The 22,564-nt window shown below is 35.3% G+C and overlaps 2 protein-coding genes across 3 annotated transcripts; one reads left to right on the top strand and one right to left on the bottom strand.

Moving 5' to 3' along the window:
• Positions 1 to 3,240: 3,240 nt before the first annotated feature.
• On the top strand, positions 3,241 to 13,426 carry LOC120342674 (bone morphogenetic protein receptor type-2-like). The gene is made up of 12 exons (XM_039411608.2): positions 3,241 to 3,372; positions 4,792 to 4,846; positions 5,338 to 5,556; positions 6,572 to 6,679; positions 8,170 to 8,215; positions 8,720 to 8,809; positions 9,012 to 9,070; positions 10,214 to 10,377; positions 10,449 to 10,551; positions 10,837 to 10,979; positions 11,649 to 11,805; positions 12,230 to 13,426. The coding sequence occupies exons 1-12, from the start codon at positions 3,268 to 3,270 to the stop codon at positions 12,688 to 12,690; spliced, it is 1,710 nt and encodes a 569-aa protein (XP_039267542.2). The 5' UTR covers positions 3,241 to 3,267; the 3' UTR covers positions 12,691 to 13,426.
• Positions 13,427 to 14,041: 615 nt separating this feature from the next.
• LOC120342673 (uncharacterized) lies at positions 14,042 to 17,673 on the bottom strand. 2 transcript variants are annotated; one of them, XM_039411606.2, is made up of 5 exons: positions 16,286 to 17,673; positions 15,723 to 16,105; positions 15,353 to 15,594; positions 14,934 to 15,190; positions 14,042 to 14,848 (listed from the first exon to the last, which is right to left on the bottom strand). In XM_039411606.2, exons 1-5 carry the CDS (start codon positions 17,244 to 17,246, stop codon positions 14,655 to 14,657), a joined length of 2,037 nt encoding a protein of 678 aa, XP_039267540.2. In that variant the 5' UTR covers positions 17,247 to 17,673; the 3' UTR covers positions 14,042 to 14,654. The 2 variants fall into 2 exon arrangements, with proteins under 2 accessions (XP_039267540.2, XP_039267539.2); XM_039411605.2 differs by having other exon boundaries at positions 15,723 to 16,108; positions 16,286 to 17,671.
• Between the last annotated feature and the right edge of the window lie 4,891 nt (positions 17,674 to 22,564).

Raw genomic sequence — 22,564 nt, forward strand, 5'->3', positions numbered from 1 at the left:
TTTTTAATCTGTGGCAGGCGTCCTAAAACAAAATTTATGGTGTTTTCCGTTTTATTTTCAGTCTTTTATATTGTCGCATTCAAATCTAGAGAATTTAGGTTGCGGATTCACTCCTTTGTTTATCTTTAGCAACTCGTCACCGCTAATTACATAATAAATATATTGGCAAATTTTTCATTCTTCAAAGAATTTCAAGGGAGCGCTCGACTTCATGCAGTGGCGCGGCAAGACAAGAATAAAGAGCTGTGTCGTCAGCATGAATGAGTGAATTGCATGTGAGATTAGCTGGGGAATCAATGATAAATTGTGGAACAATGTAGGTCCAGATATTGAGGTCTGAAAGACTTCTAGACTTCTGATGAGATTCGGTATGTTTGGCAGCGCTGGCCATCAATATCAACGTTCATTTTGCAATCAGAAAGAAATTATCAAAATTCTGAGCAGATATATATTGAATTTCGTGCATAAAATCGTATGACAAACTTAATCAGACGTCTTTGAAATATCCAAGCCAATTGAATTAGCTTCACCTGATTCAATGAGGCGGTATGTGGTGGTATATTCTTTCAGATATTCATCAGTACAACGTTTTTGACAAAATACATGTTGGTTGTCTGTCTAATAACCATGTGATTTTGGGTGGCCACTGGTCAGTAAGTCCTGTGTTGCCAAGAGATTAAAATACCATGCTTATAATAGACAAAAGGATGATATTCACTAGGATCCGTCCTGAAAAGCGGGAACAACGATAGCTGATTTCCATCAGTCTGAAAAAAGGGGATTAAGACAAACATTTATCGAATAATTTGTATAAAATCGGAGATAGTTCAGAAGAACATTTTTAGAAATAATTCAGGCCTGGAAGTAGTCGAGGAGCTGGGCTTGGCAATTTGAATTAATATTGGTACTTATCATTAGGGGTTATGTCATTTTGAATCAAGACTGCAGATATTTGGAAAAAATTTGTCAAATAATTCCGCCATGTTCTTGGATACGTTTATAATTCGGGTCGTTGAAGAGAGGAGGAATGACAGGCGGTTTTAATAATATATATATATTATATATGAATGTATTACCTCATAATAACAGAATAATTTATGCATGTCATGCCTTGAGTTTCCCGCTCTGATATGAGATCCGTTTCTCCTTTAGATACCACTGTTATGGTAATCTAACCGTATCACACAAATAAGCGGTTAATGCTAGGGAGGCACGAAACGCGTTATCTAAATATTAACATTAATGAACGTGAGAAGTTGTATGAAGTACTACTGCATTTTGTTTTGGTCAGATGAAACTAAAATTGCTTCCCAGAAAAGCATACTCGCTTATTCACCGAAGTCGTGCAAAGCGTGTTTCAGTTTGGACAAGTGCGGTTAGATCAGTGTTTATCTTTATGACTATATATACATGAATATCTAAGTTAGCCTAGAGCAGTGTTTCCCAACCTATGAGTCGCGACCGAAAACCGGGTCTCCTGAAATTGCTCTTGGGTCGCGTGATTTACAACAAAAAACTTGAAAGTTATCGATTTATTTTCTGCCACGCTACGATTTCAAAAACTCGTTGATGGAAAACAATCGTTTTCTCACTTTGAAGCATTTTCTGTTAGAATAAATAGTATGTATAAAAATGGTTGTTTTGTATCTGTTAATTTCATTTTACGCAATAAAAGCACTGCTTGAGAATATCTTTGGATGGCGAGTTTTCAGAAACTTTAATATTATTAAACGATTTAATGGTCTTGGACTCTCTTCAAGAGATTCAAAATAGATTATCAATTAATAAACGACCGGGTCTGTACTATGTGTTGCTCTTAAGCCCCCTCAACTTCATATAGTTCAAGCATTGTTGTAATCTGATTCATATACACACCCATAAGCCGACCTAGCTATACGCAACACATGTATTAAGAAACATTTTTCATGTCCTCAGAATTGGAATCTTTTTTTAAATCATAATAAGTTAAACGTAATATACCCAGTGGTGAGCTGTAGCCGGAACGCACTGGAACCGTGTTCCGGTTGTTGCACATTTTATTGCATTTGCGTTCCTGTTGTTGGAATAAAATTATGGTACAGAAAGCCCAGTTTCTCTGGCAAACCTTATTAATAATTTATGTTTAGGTACATCATAATTCGTAATTCTTGTTACATACCATCACAAAAATAATTAGTACATCGGCAACATGTAATATATGTTTCCTCGACTTTGGACCCATGGCAATTCATCCCATACATTTCTAATGATAACATTTGCATTGAATTGCTGTGAATATTTTTTCGAGCTTACACAGACATATTTCAGATAATTTCGCCATATTTCATTGTAGTTCTTCGGCTCTTAGACCAGACAAAACTTTCTGTTAACGTCCGCGTTGTGTTGTAAATATATTCCATTTTTGCGAATCAGGTGCGTTCCGGTAGTTACGATTTTTCCAGCTCATCATAATATTATATACCCCCGTTACGGTAATTAGGTACAAAAAAGAAGAAGCTTGATCTTAGGAGTCAGAATGCCCAGCATGGTTTATTGAGACAAAAATATCTTATAGATAAAACTGTAGAGAAGCATTGTCAGATTGTCAGGATTTGCGTTTTTGTTTTCTTCTTTATACTATACTGCAGACTTGATTACGGTATGAGATAATCGCATCACCAGAAGCTCCTATTCGTTTTACTACATTCCGTAATTATCCGGACTCAACAGGGCGAACAAGTGCTACTAACAATGTAACAACAGGGAAGGGCACAAAATCCCACACATTTGTTTAACAAATACATTAAAGTTCAACAAATGACCTTCGCCTAATTCGTTAGATGCTGGAACTGAACAAATAGATTTTGCTATTTCTAGATACTTCAAAAACAGGCGCGTCATCATATAATACACACTCACTCACTAGCGAGGTGCGTGCATGAAAGTAAAATATCGATAAGGGTAATCGCATGAACATGTATAACAACAAACAAAGTAGTGTGTAATTAATTTGCAGCGACAGTTATTGTTAATAATGAACTTATTGAACTTGTGATTTAAAGCTCCCCGGAATAGGACAGAATAGTCCTAAATACATGTTGTCTGATAGAAGTAGCCGGCATAATTACCACTGACTTTTAGTGCGTTTTTTGCAATTATGTGTGACTTGGCGGGCCATCGAAAAAACATGGCGGGTCACTATTTGATCAGCTGGTCAGTCAGTGGTCGTAAATTAATATATCATTTTTTCTTCTAGTCAATCTTAAAATACGAAATTTGGGCTGGATTATGCCGGTAATTACAACTACAACTGTAGAACCAACGAAGTGCAGATCATTTAATATAGACGCCGGTGCAAAATCGGAGCAGATATATTGCGAAGAGGAAACTACGGTATATTTTTTACTTTTTTGCAACATTGCAATGTTAACATTTTTATTCTAATTGCATTGTTTTTGAGGAGAAAAAATAAAAATTATTAGTAACAAAAATTAGATTTACAAGAATCTTTGCAAACGTTATCTCAACAAATGTTTTAATCGTTTTAATCGCGCCTATGGTCATAGAGGACAAGGCTTTTATAGTCTACTGCAAGGCTACTCAACTGGCGGACCGCGGTCCGACTCCCGGACCTTTCAGGTATTCGATTCGGACCGCGACTAATTCTTTATTTTGGATCATTAGTCCCATTTTTGAAGTTTCCTTTTATAAAATCACTTTTATAGGTTTGAATAAATAGGAAAAGAACTCTAACGCCATAATAAACAACTTTATATAGCTAATAATCATTAGTCTGTCGAGGAAGTGCGTGTTTAAATATAATTTCTGGAAAGTCCGGACCCAAATATTTTTGAAGTTTTGTATGCGGATCTTCGGTAAAAATAGTTGAGTAGCCCTGGTCTACTGAATAAATATCAATTGATAGAATATGTATTCGACAAATTGAAAGGAAGAAATGGGAAAATGTGCCAAACTGCAGCATATTGCTCGGCTTGTATATAAATTCTGATCTATTCCGCCATGATAATATACATGGACAGACTGATTTTCAGAATTTCAATCAAAGTAGGGGGTAGTGGGGCTCCTAGGATTTAGTTCCTGTCAAACAATACTGCAATGTTGCAATCCCCACACAACAAACAATAAACTCAGTAGAAAGTGTTAAGACAAATATTTGATGTAACACTTCATAATGTTATCCCGCAGATAATCAAGGCTTGTTTAAATGTAATTATTAACGGTAATGCACCTGTACGACCCGTACCTGGCCTTGATATTGAACTGAAGTTCGGTCCTACCCCTAAATAACATTAAAATGAAAGAAACAATGCATTTGAAAAATTGTAAATGTCTGGCCGATAATGAATTTAAGTTTGACGTAAGCAAACGAACAGTTTTAAATTTGTTATGATTGAAATTAAAACTTTCACGTCTGTGGAATGAAGAGCTTTGACATGCCAAATTGATTTTGCTATCCTAACTTTTGAAGTCAAGATTGAAAGAACGTAATTTCTGCAATAAGTCAGCTTTAATTTAAACTTCATGTTATAATAAGAAGGACGATTTTACACTGTAAATATTTACCGAATTGACTAACTGTTGGGTTTTTGATTACAAATAGCACCTCTCTAATTTCTAATTTTTCCCCTGTTATTTTGAAATCCGATAATGTATTTTAGGTTAATAGCTAGATCTTTTCTATGCGTGGTACAATAATTTTTACGGCGTTAAAATTTAAAAATTAAGCTTATTAATTAAATTTTTTTTTTTGCAATATTGAATTTAACACTATGTGGCATTTATATTTCACAGGCCTGCTTCGCCAGTTGGAAGTACGTTAACGAGACTGTTTCAATTATCAAGCAAGGTAAAATTATAACATTCAAATTTATAGTGACGCTTTGCGACAATCCCCTGCCGAGTCTGTTGCTGATGATGATTTGTGTTTCAATCTTCTCGTAAACGCGCCTCTCGATATTCCCTATACAGAGAAATAATTCATTAATCTTAAAATTGTACGGATGTACTTTATGTTTCACCCCAAAACATAAAATATTGACTAGGGCTGGGAATTTAACGGAAAACTGGGTAAAATTAACCGCTAACCGCAGCGTGACGTTTGACGTAATAAGTTATAACTTGTGTTTCTTACGTCCCAATGGTCCCAAAGCAATTTTGTGTGATCTTAACTTGGTATCGCTCGGAACATAAATCGCGCCCCTGGAGGAATTTCAATCAAATCAACCTGACTATAGTATGCCATGTAAGCTTTGACACGTGCAAATTAGCAAAAACGACGAACAATGCTATCATAGACAGAGTCTGCTATATTCTCAGAGAATATTTTACATTCATCAGGATGCTACCAGTTTGAAGCCGATGGATTTCCTACTGACCACTGTTCATATTATAAATGCGAAGCATTTGCAACAGCCTGCGATAATCATGTATGTTGTTGCAAAGGAAAATTATGCAACGACTTTCTTGTGAAAAGAAACGATTCAAATGCTTTGACATCAGTACAGATACCATACAATGATTACGAAATCTTCATAGAGTCTACTGAAGGATATCCAAGTAAGTAACATTGAAATTGCATTGTGCTCAAAAGTGCCTTGCTACAGATTTTCACGCAAATCAAAGTATTTTAGTTACAAACACTTACTTTATTGTATGTACGTAATTGATAGTTAACAAATATGCTTACACCTTTTCGACTAATGTTACTTGCGTTTACCGTCCGACCCAAGAAATCAAATACAAAGCTACAAATACTGCTTTAATATAGTCGCAGGGTAAAAATCCAGGGTTCACATCACATTCTCATCACCTCACCCAAGTAAAAATTGCATAAGAATGCTGAACCCGAAAGATTTTTTTGTCTTTCTGATAGTAGTGGCTGCTTATAATCAGTGAAGGCTAGTACTTGTTTGTAGTGAAATTGGGAATACGCCTCTTGGGAAATATGCATTTTTTTGAAATAACTCTCTAATAATATAAAAATTGAAGTCTCCGCTGTCTCAAATTCAACTTTCATAATGTCTGTGTTTACAACCTTATACTCATAAAAATATCTATTACGTAAGAACTACGTGCTTTGAATGAATGTGAGTAAACATAAAACCTAACTTATAGTTTACCGTTTTATATTTGCTCTTGTTTGTAACTGGCGACTGGCATGAAAATTGGACATCGCAGATTCACTTTCCGTTATAAATTCGAAAGATAGTAGCCATATGCGACAGGTATATTTGATACTGGAATAAGAATGCTTCCCAAAATTGTTTTATAATATTTGACTTCTTTATTACGCACATGATGCTAAGATGTCAACTTCTGTGTATTGAAGTTCAACAGAGGCTGTCATAAACAGATATAACATCCAATAGCAATACCAACAATAGCTACACGAATTTGAATTGTGAAAATTTGTATAAAGTCTCTCTTAAAAACAAATTATAATTGCTTACCATAAACATCAGAACCCTTTATACTACACGAAGTCTGTATCGTCTCCGTTGCAAAATTTTGCTTAAAAATCGCGATATCAAGTCAAAATGTAGTAATCATTTTTTTTAACTTTATTGTTCAGATGCTGACACGGAACTCGGTTATGTTGTTCTCGTATCGTTAGCTGTATTATGTTTCGCATGTGTGTCTTTGTATAACAGGAAAAGAATATCAGGATCTCTTTCAAAAAGTATGAGCTTTATATTTGAGTTGAATTTTTCGATTTTAAAATGGTTCCGGTTACTTCAAATTTGTTTATCTTTATCATTGATGGACATACATGAATTTCTTAAAAAAAAAACGCATGCTTTCTCTGCAAGCATCTTTTATGAAAAAAAAAACAAATGTCACACAGCTTCTATATTCGAAGCTGTGTGTATCATTGAGTCTGCCTAAAATTTTTGTTCAAGATATATTCTAATACAGGGTGGTCCAAGGTTGTGGGCTCCGCGGGCCACAAAATTATTTTGGCACTGGTCGCGGTCCACAATAGTACCAAGAATAGGTAAACAGTGTAGTACAAAACAAGCATTTCTATTGTGTAAACACATAATTAACAGGCATTGCCAACCTAGGCTAATGGAATCCGCATTCGATTTTTAGTTTTCTATCATGCTATATTGTTAGCCCAACCAAAACGATAGAAATCTAGGTAACAATTTAAACTGCCCATCACATTATTCAACTTCGCTTGTTGCTTCAGCTAGCCATCATACTAGTCAATTCAATCACAGTGGTGATATAACAACAATATGTCGAACGATTTTTCTGATTTATTTTATGAGAAGCAATTTAAAATACGATATTTTGATTACTCTTCGAATGCGGCGCGGGCCACAGATAATGAAGCGACGGACCATATGTGGCCCGCGAGCCTGGGTTTGGACCACCCCGTCTAATATATGATTTTGAATTATAAAAAAGAAAAAAATTTGTTTATGGAAAAAGCATGGATTTTCGTTACGGCAACGGATATATCATTATTACGATCTCTCTAGCAATAAAATTATGGTTCGATAAACAACTGTATTTTCATATCTTAATCCTTCAATGTTTGATAAGCACGACCATATGAGGTTTTACTCCCTATTTTTCGTATTTACTTACGGGTTTCATTGGTCATACAAAAGGTTGTCGATACTCTCCGGCCGTAGAACTTGAACAAGTACTGTATATATGTAAAAGGAAGGTTTGCCTTAATGTGCTATTACAATTTTCTCTTTTTCATGGGTAGTGTAATTTTTAGAAACTTCCCACGTTTTTGTACGCGGTAGTCAAATTTTATATCACAATGCGTGCAAACATGTAGACTGCAACATCTGATATTGATGTGATTCTGTGTAATCTGGGGTCCCAGCTGCATACAGCTAAATAATTATTAGACTTATCCACCTGCAAGAGGTTCTTTGAGCCTCTGCACTGTTTCATTGGGATTCCGATCAACAAAATAAAGGTTGAAAGCCACTGCTCAAAAGTATTGCTCATCACGACGATAAGAACGCAGCAGCTATTGTATTATTTGCTTTAAGCATGCGTGATGAACATAGATTGACGACGCAACAGACTGTAGATTAATTGGTTTAGATTTAATTGACATTTGGTTTCTTATCATCTTTGGTTTTGATCAAATATTTATGCATTGCCATATGAAGTGATCGCTGTAACATCATTTATATTCAGCTATGAAGTTACTGAAAAGCGTACATGATACACCGGATGATAGTAGGTACAGTATATTAGTAGATGAATTACTTGTTATCCATACTCTATCTATACTAAATAACATTTACCTCCAGCAATGAAAGCGCCTGCTCTGCTCATCACTTAACTATCGAATTAAACAGGTACGAGTGATCATTACAATGAACCAGAGAGGTCCTGATGTTAAAATGATCCTTTGTAGATTGATTATCATTCCAGTTAGTAACTCTACGCCAGAACGAAAACAGATACTTGACCCAAAACTCAGCACGCAACCTATTTCACTATTTTCTGTTGTGTATTTCTGGGGTAGTTTGTGACATTTCTAAATGAAGAACATTCCATGGTTAATTTTGAGAAAATGGCCCAATATTATTCAGCAAAACTCGAAATCGAAATGTTTACACAGACTTTTAAAAATATTGAACATGGTTCGTAAAGCAGCCCGACAGTAGAATTCAAATTCGGATGAAAACACATACAGTTAATATAGTAGCTCTTACTTTTATTTTTATATATTTCTACTTAGGTCAGAAGAATCGCAAAATAAAGATTTGGAACACAAAGTCAATATATCAAATACCGATTGCGCTGGTAAAATTTATCAGGGGAGATATGGGTAAGTTAGATCGTTAATGCTTATTTATTCACACTAAATTGCATTTTTCATAAACATATTATATTATGTTAATTAAATGAATCCGTAGAAAAACTTCTTAGTTTTATTTTGATGACAATTTTACTTAGTCTCAAGAATATTCCCCCGTACCGGCATTTTATGTAGACTATTCCGCCAATCAAAACTGGATTAACATTTTTAGACACATCAGTCTCCGCAGTGTAAAATCTGATAAAAGCGACAACATGCTCTGCATAAAAGGTAGAAAAGTAATTTTATCTTGTCAACTAGTTTATTAAACATTTATGTCAAAGCGATGACCAACTTGATTCTGTGGCTGTTATATAAATAAATACCTATAGTCTGTTTTCTTGAAAAATAAAATTTTAATGGTATTTATTATCCCCGTGGTACCATATTCATTCAATTCAAATATTTTACTCTATATCAGTGGTTCTCAACCGGGCTCTGTCCCCCCCGACGACGAAGGCGACTTCGTTTGCATAATTTCCTTCCAAAATCAAATTCCCTGTTTTGGCGTTCATCGCATTTTTATTACCTATATAGGTTATTTGCGATCACTGGGAGTAAACACTTTCTTGTGCGTGCCTGAATTGTTTGATCATAATGGAATTTGGAATCCACCAATCAAAATAGTTTGCTGATAGGCCGTCTAACCTGCAGACGGGCGGTTTCACTAGACTGCAAGATAACTTTCGCTATCTCATTATAGATGCAATATCCCATATGTAAATTCATAATGCCTAAAATACGAAAATGAAACGACAATTACGTTGGCTTTACTAAAGTAACTCGAGATGACAGTTCTATACCTGCATTACTCGTATGTAATGAGCAGTGAATCATTACGTCCACCTAAACTCCAAAAGTGAAGTGACAAAAATCATACGCAGGTGGAAGACTTTGTGACAACCTTTGTGGGAATCTGGTTTTTCTGATCTTGTTAGCATCAAAACCGTCTCAAGTTTGACAGTGACATTCGTCTGGCTATATCAATTACGGTCCCTAGAATTAGGAACCTCGTCAGACAATCCAAAGCGCAAGATACACATTCGTTGTATACTAAAAAGCTTGGTCTTCCTTGTCTGTGGTTTGTTTTTGCATTCCATAAATAGTCGTAAAACATACAATCCAACACGTTTAGTTTTTGGAATGACGTACGGGGGACACGAGAGCAAAAATGCGCCGGAAGGGGGTCACGAACCATAAAAGGCTGAAAACCACTGCTCTACCGCCTCTATATGTTAAGGATTTTCCATAGCCTGAGTTTGGGTGAACTTGCGTTAACTTTACCGTGGAACATTTTCACATAAGAAAAACTTTAGCGTAATCTGTATTTACAGAAGGTAAAATAGCGGGCTATGTGAATCACCTTGTTTTCAGAATTCTACGTTTCAATGGCTCAAAGCGCTAAAATGTATGCACAAGAGAAAAGGTGTCACTCAATCCTGAAAAAATGTAACCACAGGAACATTGTCAAGTTTGAAGGGGAGATTTATTCATCATCGAAGTGCAATCCTGGATTAGCACTTGAATTTTGCACACAGGTAACATTTTTCCTGTTTGTCGGTTTACCTTGAATTTAGTAACTAAGGAACTGGTTATATTTTTTCTACAGGGATCTCTTCGAAACTACTTGAAAACCAATATACTCGATTTTACAACTTGTGTTGGCATCCTGTCCGACATCACAGAAGCAATTTCGTTTTTACACAATCCTGGTATTTGTGACAAAACTTGTTTCTATTTTTCTTATCATAACCATAGACTACTTAACAAGAGATATTTAATCCAGGAATGATTTACAGATTTTCAAATAATTCCATTCATTGAATATCAACCAATTTGGAGTAAGAAATACAGACACACACAAAAAAGAATTTATTCTGAGTCTCCGACTAATTTGATAAATTTGGGGACAAAATAACGTTATAACACATATCGCACGGAGTTTTCTTTTGCCTTTGGGCGTAAATCGCTTTTAACAAAAAATTTACTTTTGGCAGAAGACAAGGTTACGCCACCAATCATTCATAGAGATGTCACAAGCAACAATTTTCTCATCAAAGATGACGCGACAGTTGTAATATCTGATTTTGGATTGTCTCTCATCTGCCTTAATGATAAGTTAGATGAAGAGGAAAACATCGTACGTATATAAATTTATTACACCATAAAATATTAGGCTTTTTGTTGGTCAATTCCAGGACATATTCGAGGGCCTCCGATACTCTTATTGTATGGCATATCCTGTACGAATGAACACTTCCAGGAGTATTTTTATTGCTTATATAAATGGTAAAGCGAAAATAAGTTGAAGCAACTCAACTAATACAGTCACGACTTAAAGTTGATTTTAGGTTCGACTTTTATTCAACTTCAGACAGACTTGACGGTACTCCCGAAGTATGTGAACCAAGATGGCGGACAACGGAACGTAGTATGTATACCAGGTTAGGGTTAGATCACAATTTCAGGTACAAATTCTATACGAGTCACTTGGCTAGTCCCCAAACTTGTAATAGAACTAAAATAAAGAAAAGGGAAATTGGAATAAAATTATGACATAACTCTAACCTGGTACACATACTACGTTCCGGTGTCCGCCATTTTGGTTCACATACTTCGGGAAAGCTTATTCCAATCCATCGCTTTTATTTTGTATTCTGTGCGCATATAGTATAAAACACTCTTGAGTAAGTTATTTATGCAAGACGTGGCTAAAAATCGAATTATTCACACTTTCCACTTGCACCCTATTTACTTTCCAAGCAATCTTATGGGAGATAAGTAAATATATGAAACATACAATTTTCAGAGTGTTACAGCAGCGGGAACACTAAACTACATGGCACCAGAAATTCTGCTTGGCACTGTTAACATGAAGAAATACAAAACTTCACTCAAACAAACTGATGTTTACTCCACTGCACTGGTGATGTGGGAAGTAATTTCAAGATGTAGTGTTTTCTACGGTGCGTGATATTCTGTATAAGAGGCCAACAATTTGCTATTGCGTACAAATAAATATTCTCGAAATGCATAAATTTATTAACACTTGCAAGTCAAATGTGTAAGCCTATTCAAAACCATTTAAGTTCAAATTTTGTTTATAAATACCGTTATCGTTACATTGCTTGCATGTGTTGATTCCATACCAAAAATAATGTTCACATTCATCATATTCGCTTCACGAAGTCATTCTGTATCGATATTTTAATTAATCCATTCCGAGGTTGTATATGTTCGCAGTTGTTATATTATTCCACCTTCTGAGACAAAATTAAGTACAATAACGAATTGATACCCTCATTGTCTTGAAGGTTCTGGAGGTTAGATATATTAAGTTTTACAAATTATGACATAAAAGCAAACATTAATATTGGAATCAATTTGTAGGAAATATTTGCAACATTATACCAGCATCACTGCCATACCAAAACGAGAGCAGAAACGGAATGTCAATTTATGACATTGTTGTAACACATAAAATGCGACCCTTTCTTCCATCCCAATACAAAAGATCTTCGTTAAGAATCGATTCATCTCATTCATCTGATTCCGGCAATGCAAGTTATTCATCCGCCGACGTTGGGAGCCAGAGTTTATGCTCCTTCAAATCAGATTACCTGCTACCGGAATTACTAGATGGCTACTCTCAAAAATCGGAAGAAACTGTTTTTCTGGAGAGAAGGTATACAAAAACGGCGTTTGATATATTAGAGTCATGTTCCGATATTGAACAAACTATTGAGGAGGCGTGGGACGACGACGAAGACGCGAGGCTCACAGCAACATCCATGCGTGACCGTATCATGCATCTTATAAATAAAATGGGAAATCTTGAATCTATTGTTTAGGAAGTTTCGAGCTGTTATTTGATTATTTAAGTCACAAATTTAGATTTTTTTGTCTCTGATATTTCAAGTCGGATTAAAATTCAATCTACGGTGGTGTATAAGTTTGGAATGATTATGGTTGATAAAAGCAGTACACAACAGTAGAGTAATCGCCTAAAAGTGGACTTTCAAGAGCAATAACAGCTATATACCAAACACCGTTTCGTGATTTTTGATTTAGTTCTAATGAGTTACGTTATGAATACTTTTTGTTTTCTTATCAAAATATCTTGAAGAGTTTGGAGTATTAGTGCTTATTATCTTTATGAAGTTGTGTCAATATTCTGGACAGATTGTTGTAGGGAAATTTTATCTCGCCGATTGTTATCTCAGTAATGATTGTTTGTCTACATTTTGTGAAAGGGTTTCGAATGTAAAGATTAGTTGGCCCTGTTTTTCTATGCGAGCAGAAACACTATTTTAGTTGCCGGGTTTTATGAGTTTCAAAATTTTTGAGTAATTTGAACATGTAGAATGATAGAAGTGGTGATGATGTATGTGTTTCGTAAGTTCACACAGTCAATGTATATATAGGGTGATTAGGGTCTTTTGGAACATATATATTCTATGGGTTCTGTTTTGGGCAGTACCCTGTTGTTGAAAACTTCCATATGTGTTCGACTTACCATCACAAGTATTGTGATATGATGATAATGCGATAGGAGTTTTTTTTTCAAATGTTAAAAACGTTGAACGCAAATATACAAATTCATGCTAAATTTTTGACTCAAACTTTCAAAGAAGTAAAGAAACGGTGTAATAATTAGAGTCGGTAATTAAGAGAGGGGGATTTTATTCACAATAGCAAGAAGAAGTAAAGAAAGACTAAAAAGAAAGCCATGCTCAAATATATGAACACAAAATAGTACGGGTATGTGATCTGTCACGGTAGCCTATTGGTATCGTATCTCAGCTGAGCAGCAGATTTGATCTTACGCGAAAGCGGAACCGCCACATGGAACGCAATTTTAATTTTGATGACGTCATCGCACACAAAAAAACGAATCCCATAGAAGCCACAGACATTTTTAAAATAAATAAAAGTGATTCCCTTCTCACGAAAAATACAATCTTCAACCACTAAAAATTTGGTCCAGTGGTTAATGAGAAAAACGATTTTTTCATAACAAGAAGAAGGAGAGAAAAATACGAAGAAACGAAAGACTAACATGATGATCAACAACAAAAATATAACAAAATGATCAAGAGGTCCATTTCGTGTCCAACATGAACAACAACCTAATACCGAAACGATGCGTATGTGCGCTTTGTTTTCAATCATACAAGAAGGTATAGCAGTATTGTTACGTAAGCCGTTCTTGAGGCTCTGGGCGAATCGATCGAAAAATAATCTACTGCAATTTCTAAAAAAATAGCAAAGTTTGGGATGAAGCAACGGGACTTACGAAGTCCAGTAAACATGTAAGTATATATGTTAGTAATATTCAGGCAACACCTTTATATATTTCCTCAAATTTGGAAGCCCTTGATTCAGTGGTCAATGAGAAGAGCGATTTTCCCACCAATACCAAGAATTTAGTAAAACGTGCTATACATACGTATCTGACGATTCCCCCTTTTTTGTATACTCTATTTTTCTTGTTCTTAAATAACATGCATTTTATTTGGCAATAGGAAGGCACAAAAATATCATCAGTGTATCAAAGTGTAGTAAAATATTTAAAAACAAAAAAAATAGTTGAAAATTATTAAGGCAATTGTGATATACTTCACATGTTTTTATTTGTCCAACCGTTACAAGTATAACTTGAGCAGTCACGAGTTACCAAATAAAAGAAGACATATGAACTTGCAGGGCAGGTGGACGCCAAGTTACCCGCTGATCTGGCTTGGGTCGGTCGACTCTTCACCCCCGCCTCGAACATCGCCATGGCATTTGTTTTTTGACATACATTTATATTATACTAATATCTTCCATTCATCTGTCCCATGACATCATGTCCCGCTGCATCTGCGTACAAATTATGCTGTTGGTGAGAAGTTGGATAATACCCGGCTGATGATCCATATAGTGAGTCTGGGTTGCCTTGGGCCATATTGGCAGTGTCTTGACTGTAGTATGATGAATAGTTCTGGTGACGAATATTTTCTTGTTGAACTAGAAATAAAAAGCATGATAATTCAGTTTGAAAAATTTGGAATTGGTAAAAAGTTTCTTGCATCTGTTGGTAAATATGACTCACTTGATTGAATTTCACTACTGGAGTTGATATCGTTGTATTGATTTCCGGGATAACCGTTTTGAATTTTTCCGTTCATCTCAGCACCATTACCGCCGTAGCCTTCGTGGATGTTTTCCAATGAAGCTAGAGGAGTTACCAAACTTGTGCTATGTCCTGGCTGATTGTGTTGTTGTACGATGCTAGGGTGGTAATGTTGGTAGGAACCAGATTGATAATTTGCAGCCGGATTATTTTGAGAATCCTGACCGAGTGGCATTCTGAACATGGAAAGAATAATTGTTAAGATTTTTATATTTTTTCCGATGAACCGAACCTAGATACCGCAGTGTGCATGTTTTTAGTTATTCACTATTTTAGAGTGTATTTCAAGCATTGGTAATCTAAGATGAGTGGTATATAAAAAGTACATCATTACTCACCCATACGTATAATGAGAATTTGGTTCTCCATGAGCATATCTTGATCCAATGCCATCAGACATCACAGAACGACCACCCATAGCTGGTATGGCGGAGGTTGCTGGCGATGTTTGAGCTCGTTCATCGTGTTCGGGTGCTTGGTTGTCAACAACGGCGAGAATTCCAAGTTCTTCAGGATCATTTACACCTGATTTTATCATTTTCTTGATTTTTGAACGACGATTCTGGAACCATACTTTTACCTGCGTGAAATAAATTTTTATAAAAAGTTGAATGATAATTGTGAGTTGTGTGATAATTGTGATCGTGAATAAATCTCTTTTTCTTGTAATATATATATATAAAATGAAACAATAAATTGGTTACATACCTGAGTTTGTGTCAGTCCCAGAGCTGCTGCTAAGCGTGCTCTTTCAGGAAGCGCAAGGTATTGAATTTTTCTGAAATAATCGTTGAGTTGTTGAAGCTGATAGCTCGTGTAGACGGTTCTGGCGTTTCTTTTTTTCTTTCCTTTGCCCTGTGGTTTGTTTTCCTTTTCCTCGTCATTGTTGAACTCTTCCAAAGAAACGGATTCTTGGTCGGAAAAAGATTTCAAACTGTTATGAGAACTTCGATCGGGTGATGATGGTGCTTCTTCTTCTAATGGAACTGAGGGCACCAATGGTGTCAGTTCACAAATATCATCATTTTCCGGACTTGGAAGACGTTGTTGCACCACGTTGTCAAGGTTGTCGATGGCTTCAGATGAACTTTCTTCTAGAAATTATTTACAAGTGTTATTTTATATGTGAAATATTTGAAAAATTGAAAATGTTTATTGGATCTTCATTGAACTATTTAACTATTTTTGATATTTTATGTTAATACCAATTACTATATAAAAATTTTTTGGAATTTTTTCAATATTTAAAAATAATTATTATTGGGACCAACCTTCAATGTTTTCTTCTTTTTCTGGTACATTTGTTTCCGTTGTTTGATCATCCGCGAGTGAACAATCCTCTTCAGTACCAGAGAATCGTGGTCTTTTTGATTCAGGATAGTCTTGTGACGATGTAGTGATTTTGTCATCGTGTTCCGGAGACTCTGGTGTTGTTGGTGGGGTGTCTACATCATCTGCTTTTCTCTTCAGACTATTGGGCTGGTGAGTGTAGCCCAGAGTATAACCAATTCCGGCTGCAAGGCTACCTCGATAAGATTCCGGATATTGAGGTGCGATATTGGCTTGTGATGGTAAATTTGAACCTGGAAATTGGGCAAAGGAGTTTTCGATTGCAAAATTTTGTGAATCGTTTGTTGGAGGCGGAGTGATTAATGTTGTCGTTTCTGATTTGTTCTTCTTTGTCTCTATTTGAAATTGGGTGTTGTCTTCGAACGGTCTAAACGGCCCTTTCGGTGCAATATCAGGAGCATAATAGCCTTCATATGGAACAGAATAATAACTAGGCATATTATTTGTATAATTGTACGGCAAAGAGGCTAAACCGTCGGCATTATTCACAATTGAATGTTGAGGTATGACGGAAGACTTGCTTTTTGACGGCGACATTTCGGAAGAAACATTGCTTGATTTTTCACAATTTGATAATGGAGATTCTGAACTTCTAGATGGTTCTTCAGTTCTTGCTTGTTGATCGTTATTAGGTTGCTGAAGAATTGTTGTTGATGAAGGTGCCGTTTCAAATATTCTTGGTTGATAGTTGAATTGTGTAGAGTCAATTTCTGCATTAGAATTCTGCTCTGGGAAAACGTTCCAATGTGACGAATATCCGGGATATGCTGGTGGTGCAGTTGGCATATACGGATTTGAATATCCTGCATATGCCTGTGGCATAAAATGTGAGAACGGAGAGTGACTGAAAGGCACGGACTCGACAGGAAAAGATTTAGCCATGCTCTGGAATATATTCTTCAATATATATAAACTGGTGAAAATTATTTTCAATAATAAATATCAAATCTGTAAAAGTAAAACAGTATTTGTTAACATTCGAGTTATATCATTCTTTTCTCAAATACGATTATATTTGGGCTTCAAGTGTTCAGAAAATATCTAATAAAGTTGATTTAGTCAAGTCTTCGCCACCTACAAATTTCTACCCAATACCTATATTCTTTACTGCCACTATTTATACAAACAGTTTGTATAAAATTAAATTGACCTGCGTAATATTCAACAAACTTGCTTATTTTCGATATTAAGATCTGTCGAAGCAATTCATAAATCCTTAGCAAGTACCAAGGTGCGACACATGTAAGAGTCCATTCTTTCCATAAGATATGTTTGATTTTAGTATTCGATCTTATTTCCCAAATATAAATACTTCAAAACTGATCGAACTATCTGATCGATGAATGAACTCGACTGAATGGTGTTACGGTAGACGACCGAGCGACTTATAGTCAACACTTTGTCGCTCGCTATCTCGGACAGGGACGATAGCTCAGACGAACGGCGCGATAAGAAAGAAAAACTAAAAATTAGACGTCGCCTGGACGGAGTCGGGTACGCTATCGCTCTATTGCTCGAGGGAAACCCAGTTAATGACCACCTTTGCGTGAATTGGATTACTGATAAAAATGATTTTTATGCAAAACAATAACTCGTTATGTGCCAGAATGACATCATTGTGTTGATTAGTAATTACTGACTACTGCGATGACAAATATTCAAGATATAAAAACATTTAGGAAATAATATTACTGATAAAGACTTGAATTTTAGCGCTAAGCAACACAAATAAGTTGTTATCTCGCATAAAAATCTGGTAATTGTTAGGGATATCGTTTCCTTAAACGACCTGATTTTTAGGCATGAATTACCCAAAAAACATGAACTATATTTATGGCATTTGATATAAGTAAAAAAATATCATAAACAATGTAAAATTTGATAATATTCTAATGATTAGCACGTAGGCACGCAATTCGTTTGTATCTTATACCTGTTGTCAAAATTTAGGTACTGCGTGCCTGCTGCCCAGACCAATACTACCGCCTTACCCGGGGTGTAATAAATCGTGTAGATATACAAACCAACCATCTTCAATCCAGTGGATATTTGTGGTCGACGCAAAACAAAGATGTTAAAGTCTTCATTGAAAAGAGGTATATTTTGATTTGAACTTCATGGATGTTTCCGGCGTAAATTGTGACCAGATATTGTACATTTTGTATACATACACATGCATCATTGACCATTAATTATTTTCGTGTGATTACGAATTACTTATATGGAATTTCTCAGATCACGTTGATGATTCATGTGAGCCGATATCCCGTGTCTATAGTTAACTATTTTTAGGAACGAATACATTATATAAATTGAAAATTATTCGGTATCTTGAACGTGATTAACATTTTTTATATTGCTAGGAACGACGTGGACGTGCTCATTTGGGATGCTAAAAATTTCGTGAAAGGGTCCATTTTAATATTTGGATCAGTTGATAGAAAAACAAATCTAAACAGGATAAAATAGGACGTGAACCTAACTGTTATAAATTAATTTAAACTTAGCAGGGTGATCATTGGGGTAAAATATTTGAAAGCGTGTAATTAACTTCAATGTGAGGAAACGAAAATGTAATACCGCCAGATGTTGTTCAAGAGCAAAATCACAGACTTCGAAATATATGTAGTGTGATTAGTTTTGATTGATAGAATAATGTCGTTGATAGCTATTAATTATTGGCCCTCGTGGTGGCATTGACTATCAAAATTTTCGATCATTTGATATTTCAATGTTCTGCCTGCGTTTGTCGCAGCAGATTATATAAAACGACGGCAAAGTGTAATTATTTCAGCAGCACATTTATTTAAATATTTTGCGATGCATATTTCGCCAATATCAGACCTTTATTCAATTACACGAAAGAATAATTTATAAAACATATTTGAATAGCAAGACAATCTAGTGTGTATGAACTAACTATGTGTTTTGTTATGTATGTATCAGAGTGTTGTAAAACTATTGCCGTAATTCCGCAGAATTCAGAAATCTTGTCGGAGTTAATTGGCACCTTGGTTTGTTGAAAAAAATAACATATATGCTATGTCTAGATACCGCGTAAAGATAAAAAAGAGAGAACAATGGGAGATTTTTGAAGCGCAATTAATTCTTATTGTTCTATTATATTTGAAATGAAAATGCCTGTACACCTGCATAGAGGTCGTGACCGATATTTATGCCTGGGGCATAATTAACGTTAATCTGTTTCAACCACCGTTGCATACTATATGCGATTTTGATAATTGATTAAAATATTAATTAGCATATGCGCGTTATGTTGTATTTTTATTTCAACGAGTGTACTGATTTTAGCTGTCAAAACACAAATTTCAATTTAATACTCTGATCGACTATATTGATTTGATTTTGAAAATTTTGATAAAACGTTATTTTATGAATAAAATTGGTACTCCCGAAGTATGTGAACCAATATGCCGGACACCGGGACGTAGTATGTGTACAAGGTTACGGTTGGGCCATAATTTCAGGTACAAACACTAGTCCCCAAACTCGTAATAGAACTAAAATAAGGAAAAATTGGAATAAAATTATGACCTAACCCTAACCTGGTACACATACTACGTTCCGGTGGCGGCCATCTTGGTTCACATACTTCGGGAGTACCAAAAAATTGTCAATATTAATTAATAGTTGATGCATAAAAACTACTTATTCACACAATTCCTATTTATTATGTAGTATAATGATTCATCCGCCGTTTCGTCAATTACTTTAATTCACGAAAGATCCAAAATTGTATGTACGCAATTTTTTTTTCATTCAATAATAGTGTGATAATATCCACACGATTAGGTACACAGAAATGTTATTTACGCGGTCTTCTCCTTTGGCACCACCAATGCTTTGATTCTCCACAGCAGTTATATTATTATATTTCTTCCTGGTCTTTCTGTTTCCGAATCGTTGCCAGTGACTCATACGTTACAATTCTACGATATTTTTCTGATGATTGCGTTCTAAATAGACCAACAGAAATTCTTTATTTATCATGAATAGAATCTTCACATTGCATAACTGTTTGTTCATACAAAATTTGTTTAATCTGAAATAAATTAATAATTGTATACTATTGGAGTAAGTGGGGTCATCTCAAGATTAAACAGCAATCCAGTAATATAAGCTCGGAACCACAAAGATATTTACTTGAATTTAAAATATACATCGAGGCATATCAACCATATAGCAACGTTGATCATGTTTTTCATTTCTTAACTAAATGTGTTTTACAATCATAACAAAACGACTTATAATTCTGTCTTGTACACATTTCATTGTAGTAATATTTCCAGCATGAAAATCTTACTTTTATAAGTCGAGTTAAATGGCACGAGTATAAACAATAAGCCAGTCCAGGGGCGTAGAAACCTGGATTGAGGCACTGATGGATAACAGTTCAACGTCATTGGTAAAGAAGGACATTTCAATGTCATAAACACTGAAACTTTTGAATTGCCTCACAATGATATATATTTTACGTTTATTTTACCAAATAAAAGCAACGTAATCTTTGTTGGATTCAGCATACATGGCCCACGTCTGTTGTCAGATGTGTCTAAACATGAATTTTCGAATAATAAAAAAAGAATGGCGGGCATAATTCTGACACCGAACCATATTATTTTATCTGTTTACGGTTAATGGGTCCGTAACAGAGATATTTCATGCTATATTTACGGGGGAAAGACAGCCAAAGGTAATGAACGGTAAAGTTCGTTTTCATTATACATTCAAGGCATTTAAAATGCATTCAAAAGATCTTTAAAAAGTTTAAACAAAACATTGGAGATACAGAAGTTGTTGTGGAAAGACTGTGCAGAGGGAATAGAAGTCATGAACGCCAAAGTATTGCAACATGACATTTTATGGATTTGAGCAAAACATGCATTTCACAAAAATAAATCATTAGAACGAGAAGAAATCCCGTTGTAGCGAAATGAATCATAAAATAAGATATTGTCAGAATATATTATTATCTGGGTTGGAAATTCAACGAAGATGAATCGTACTTTGACAAAGTTTGCTTTCATATGTTCATGCTATTGTTGCCTTTCGCACCATTATTTTTTGAAGCATTGTGACTGTGCGGTAATATGTCAGTTTTATTTTATTCCGAGTACTCTTGAAAACTGACTTACTTCTGTGAATGGGATGGGTCAAATTAGGCGAACTCGAGTCATAGGCCAAGAATTCGAATCCAATCATTCGAGTCCATGGCGTCACAATTGAAGCTCCAAAAAGAGATTCGACTGTTACAATAATACACGCTCATCAACGCGAGCTCTAACTCGAATCTGCTCGGCAAATGGCGATGTTAGTGACTCTCTGACTACTTTAGAAAATGCGTTTGAATATTTATCCTCTTGTTATTTGCCAAGAATAAAGATATGAATATCGTGCGATTCCAACCTTGCTTGTAAGCTGGATTTTGTCCACCGACCCCAGTTAATTCTAAAAGTGTTTAGGCGTCGTTGAAATGTTTGCATGCCAATCTGTGACACTTCTCCGTTATTGCCGAAATTTTTTGCCCCATAGTTGTAATGTCGTCCCAGGTGGTAAAGAGATGCCACTCTTCCACTTTTAGGCTACAACAACATGTATTTTATATCACCTTAACAGCTCATCCAACGATTGCAAAGGAAACTCACGGGATGTATCACACATGTACGTTTATAGAGATATTTTGCAACCAATCACTTAATTTTGAATAAATATTATAGTTCTGGGATTCATAAAGGTGAATATATCTATAATAAAAGCGTCAATTAATAAATGTAAAGACGAATAAAAACTTGTTAACATGGCATGACACACGATATCGAATCCTAGCTCCAAATCTTGATCCTTTCCTACTTACGTTTACGACGCACTTCGAGGTTTATGGAGCGTTCAACCAGAGTACTGGATAGAGCTTATATCCGTATCTCTCTCTTTGGCAATCGCGAACACAGTTAGGAGAATGAGCTAACACGATCGTACACATGAAAAAAAACGGGATTTTCATTTAAACCATCAAGATGATTTTTAGATTTGAATAATTTTCCAAAAAGCGTAAGATATTTAAATTTCTTAGAGAAATGAATATAAGTGCTGAGCTAATATGTCATCGCTGTTGGCATTCTAGAATCAATTATCAAAACTGATTTGGGTCACAGTTTTCAGATGAAATTTGAAACCGAATG

Source organism: Styela clava, chromosome 3 (genome assembly GCF_964204865.1).
Source record: "Styela clava chromosome 3, kaStyClav1.hap1.2, whole genome shotgun sequence".
NCBI classification, from domain to species: domain Eukaryota; kingdom Metazoa; phylum Chordata; class Ascidiacea; order Stolidobranchia; family Styelidae; genus Styela; species Styela clava.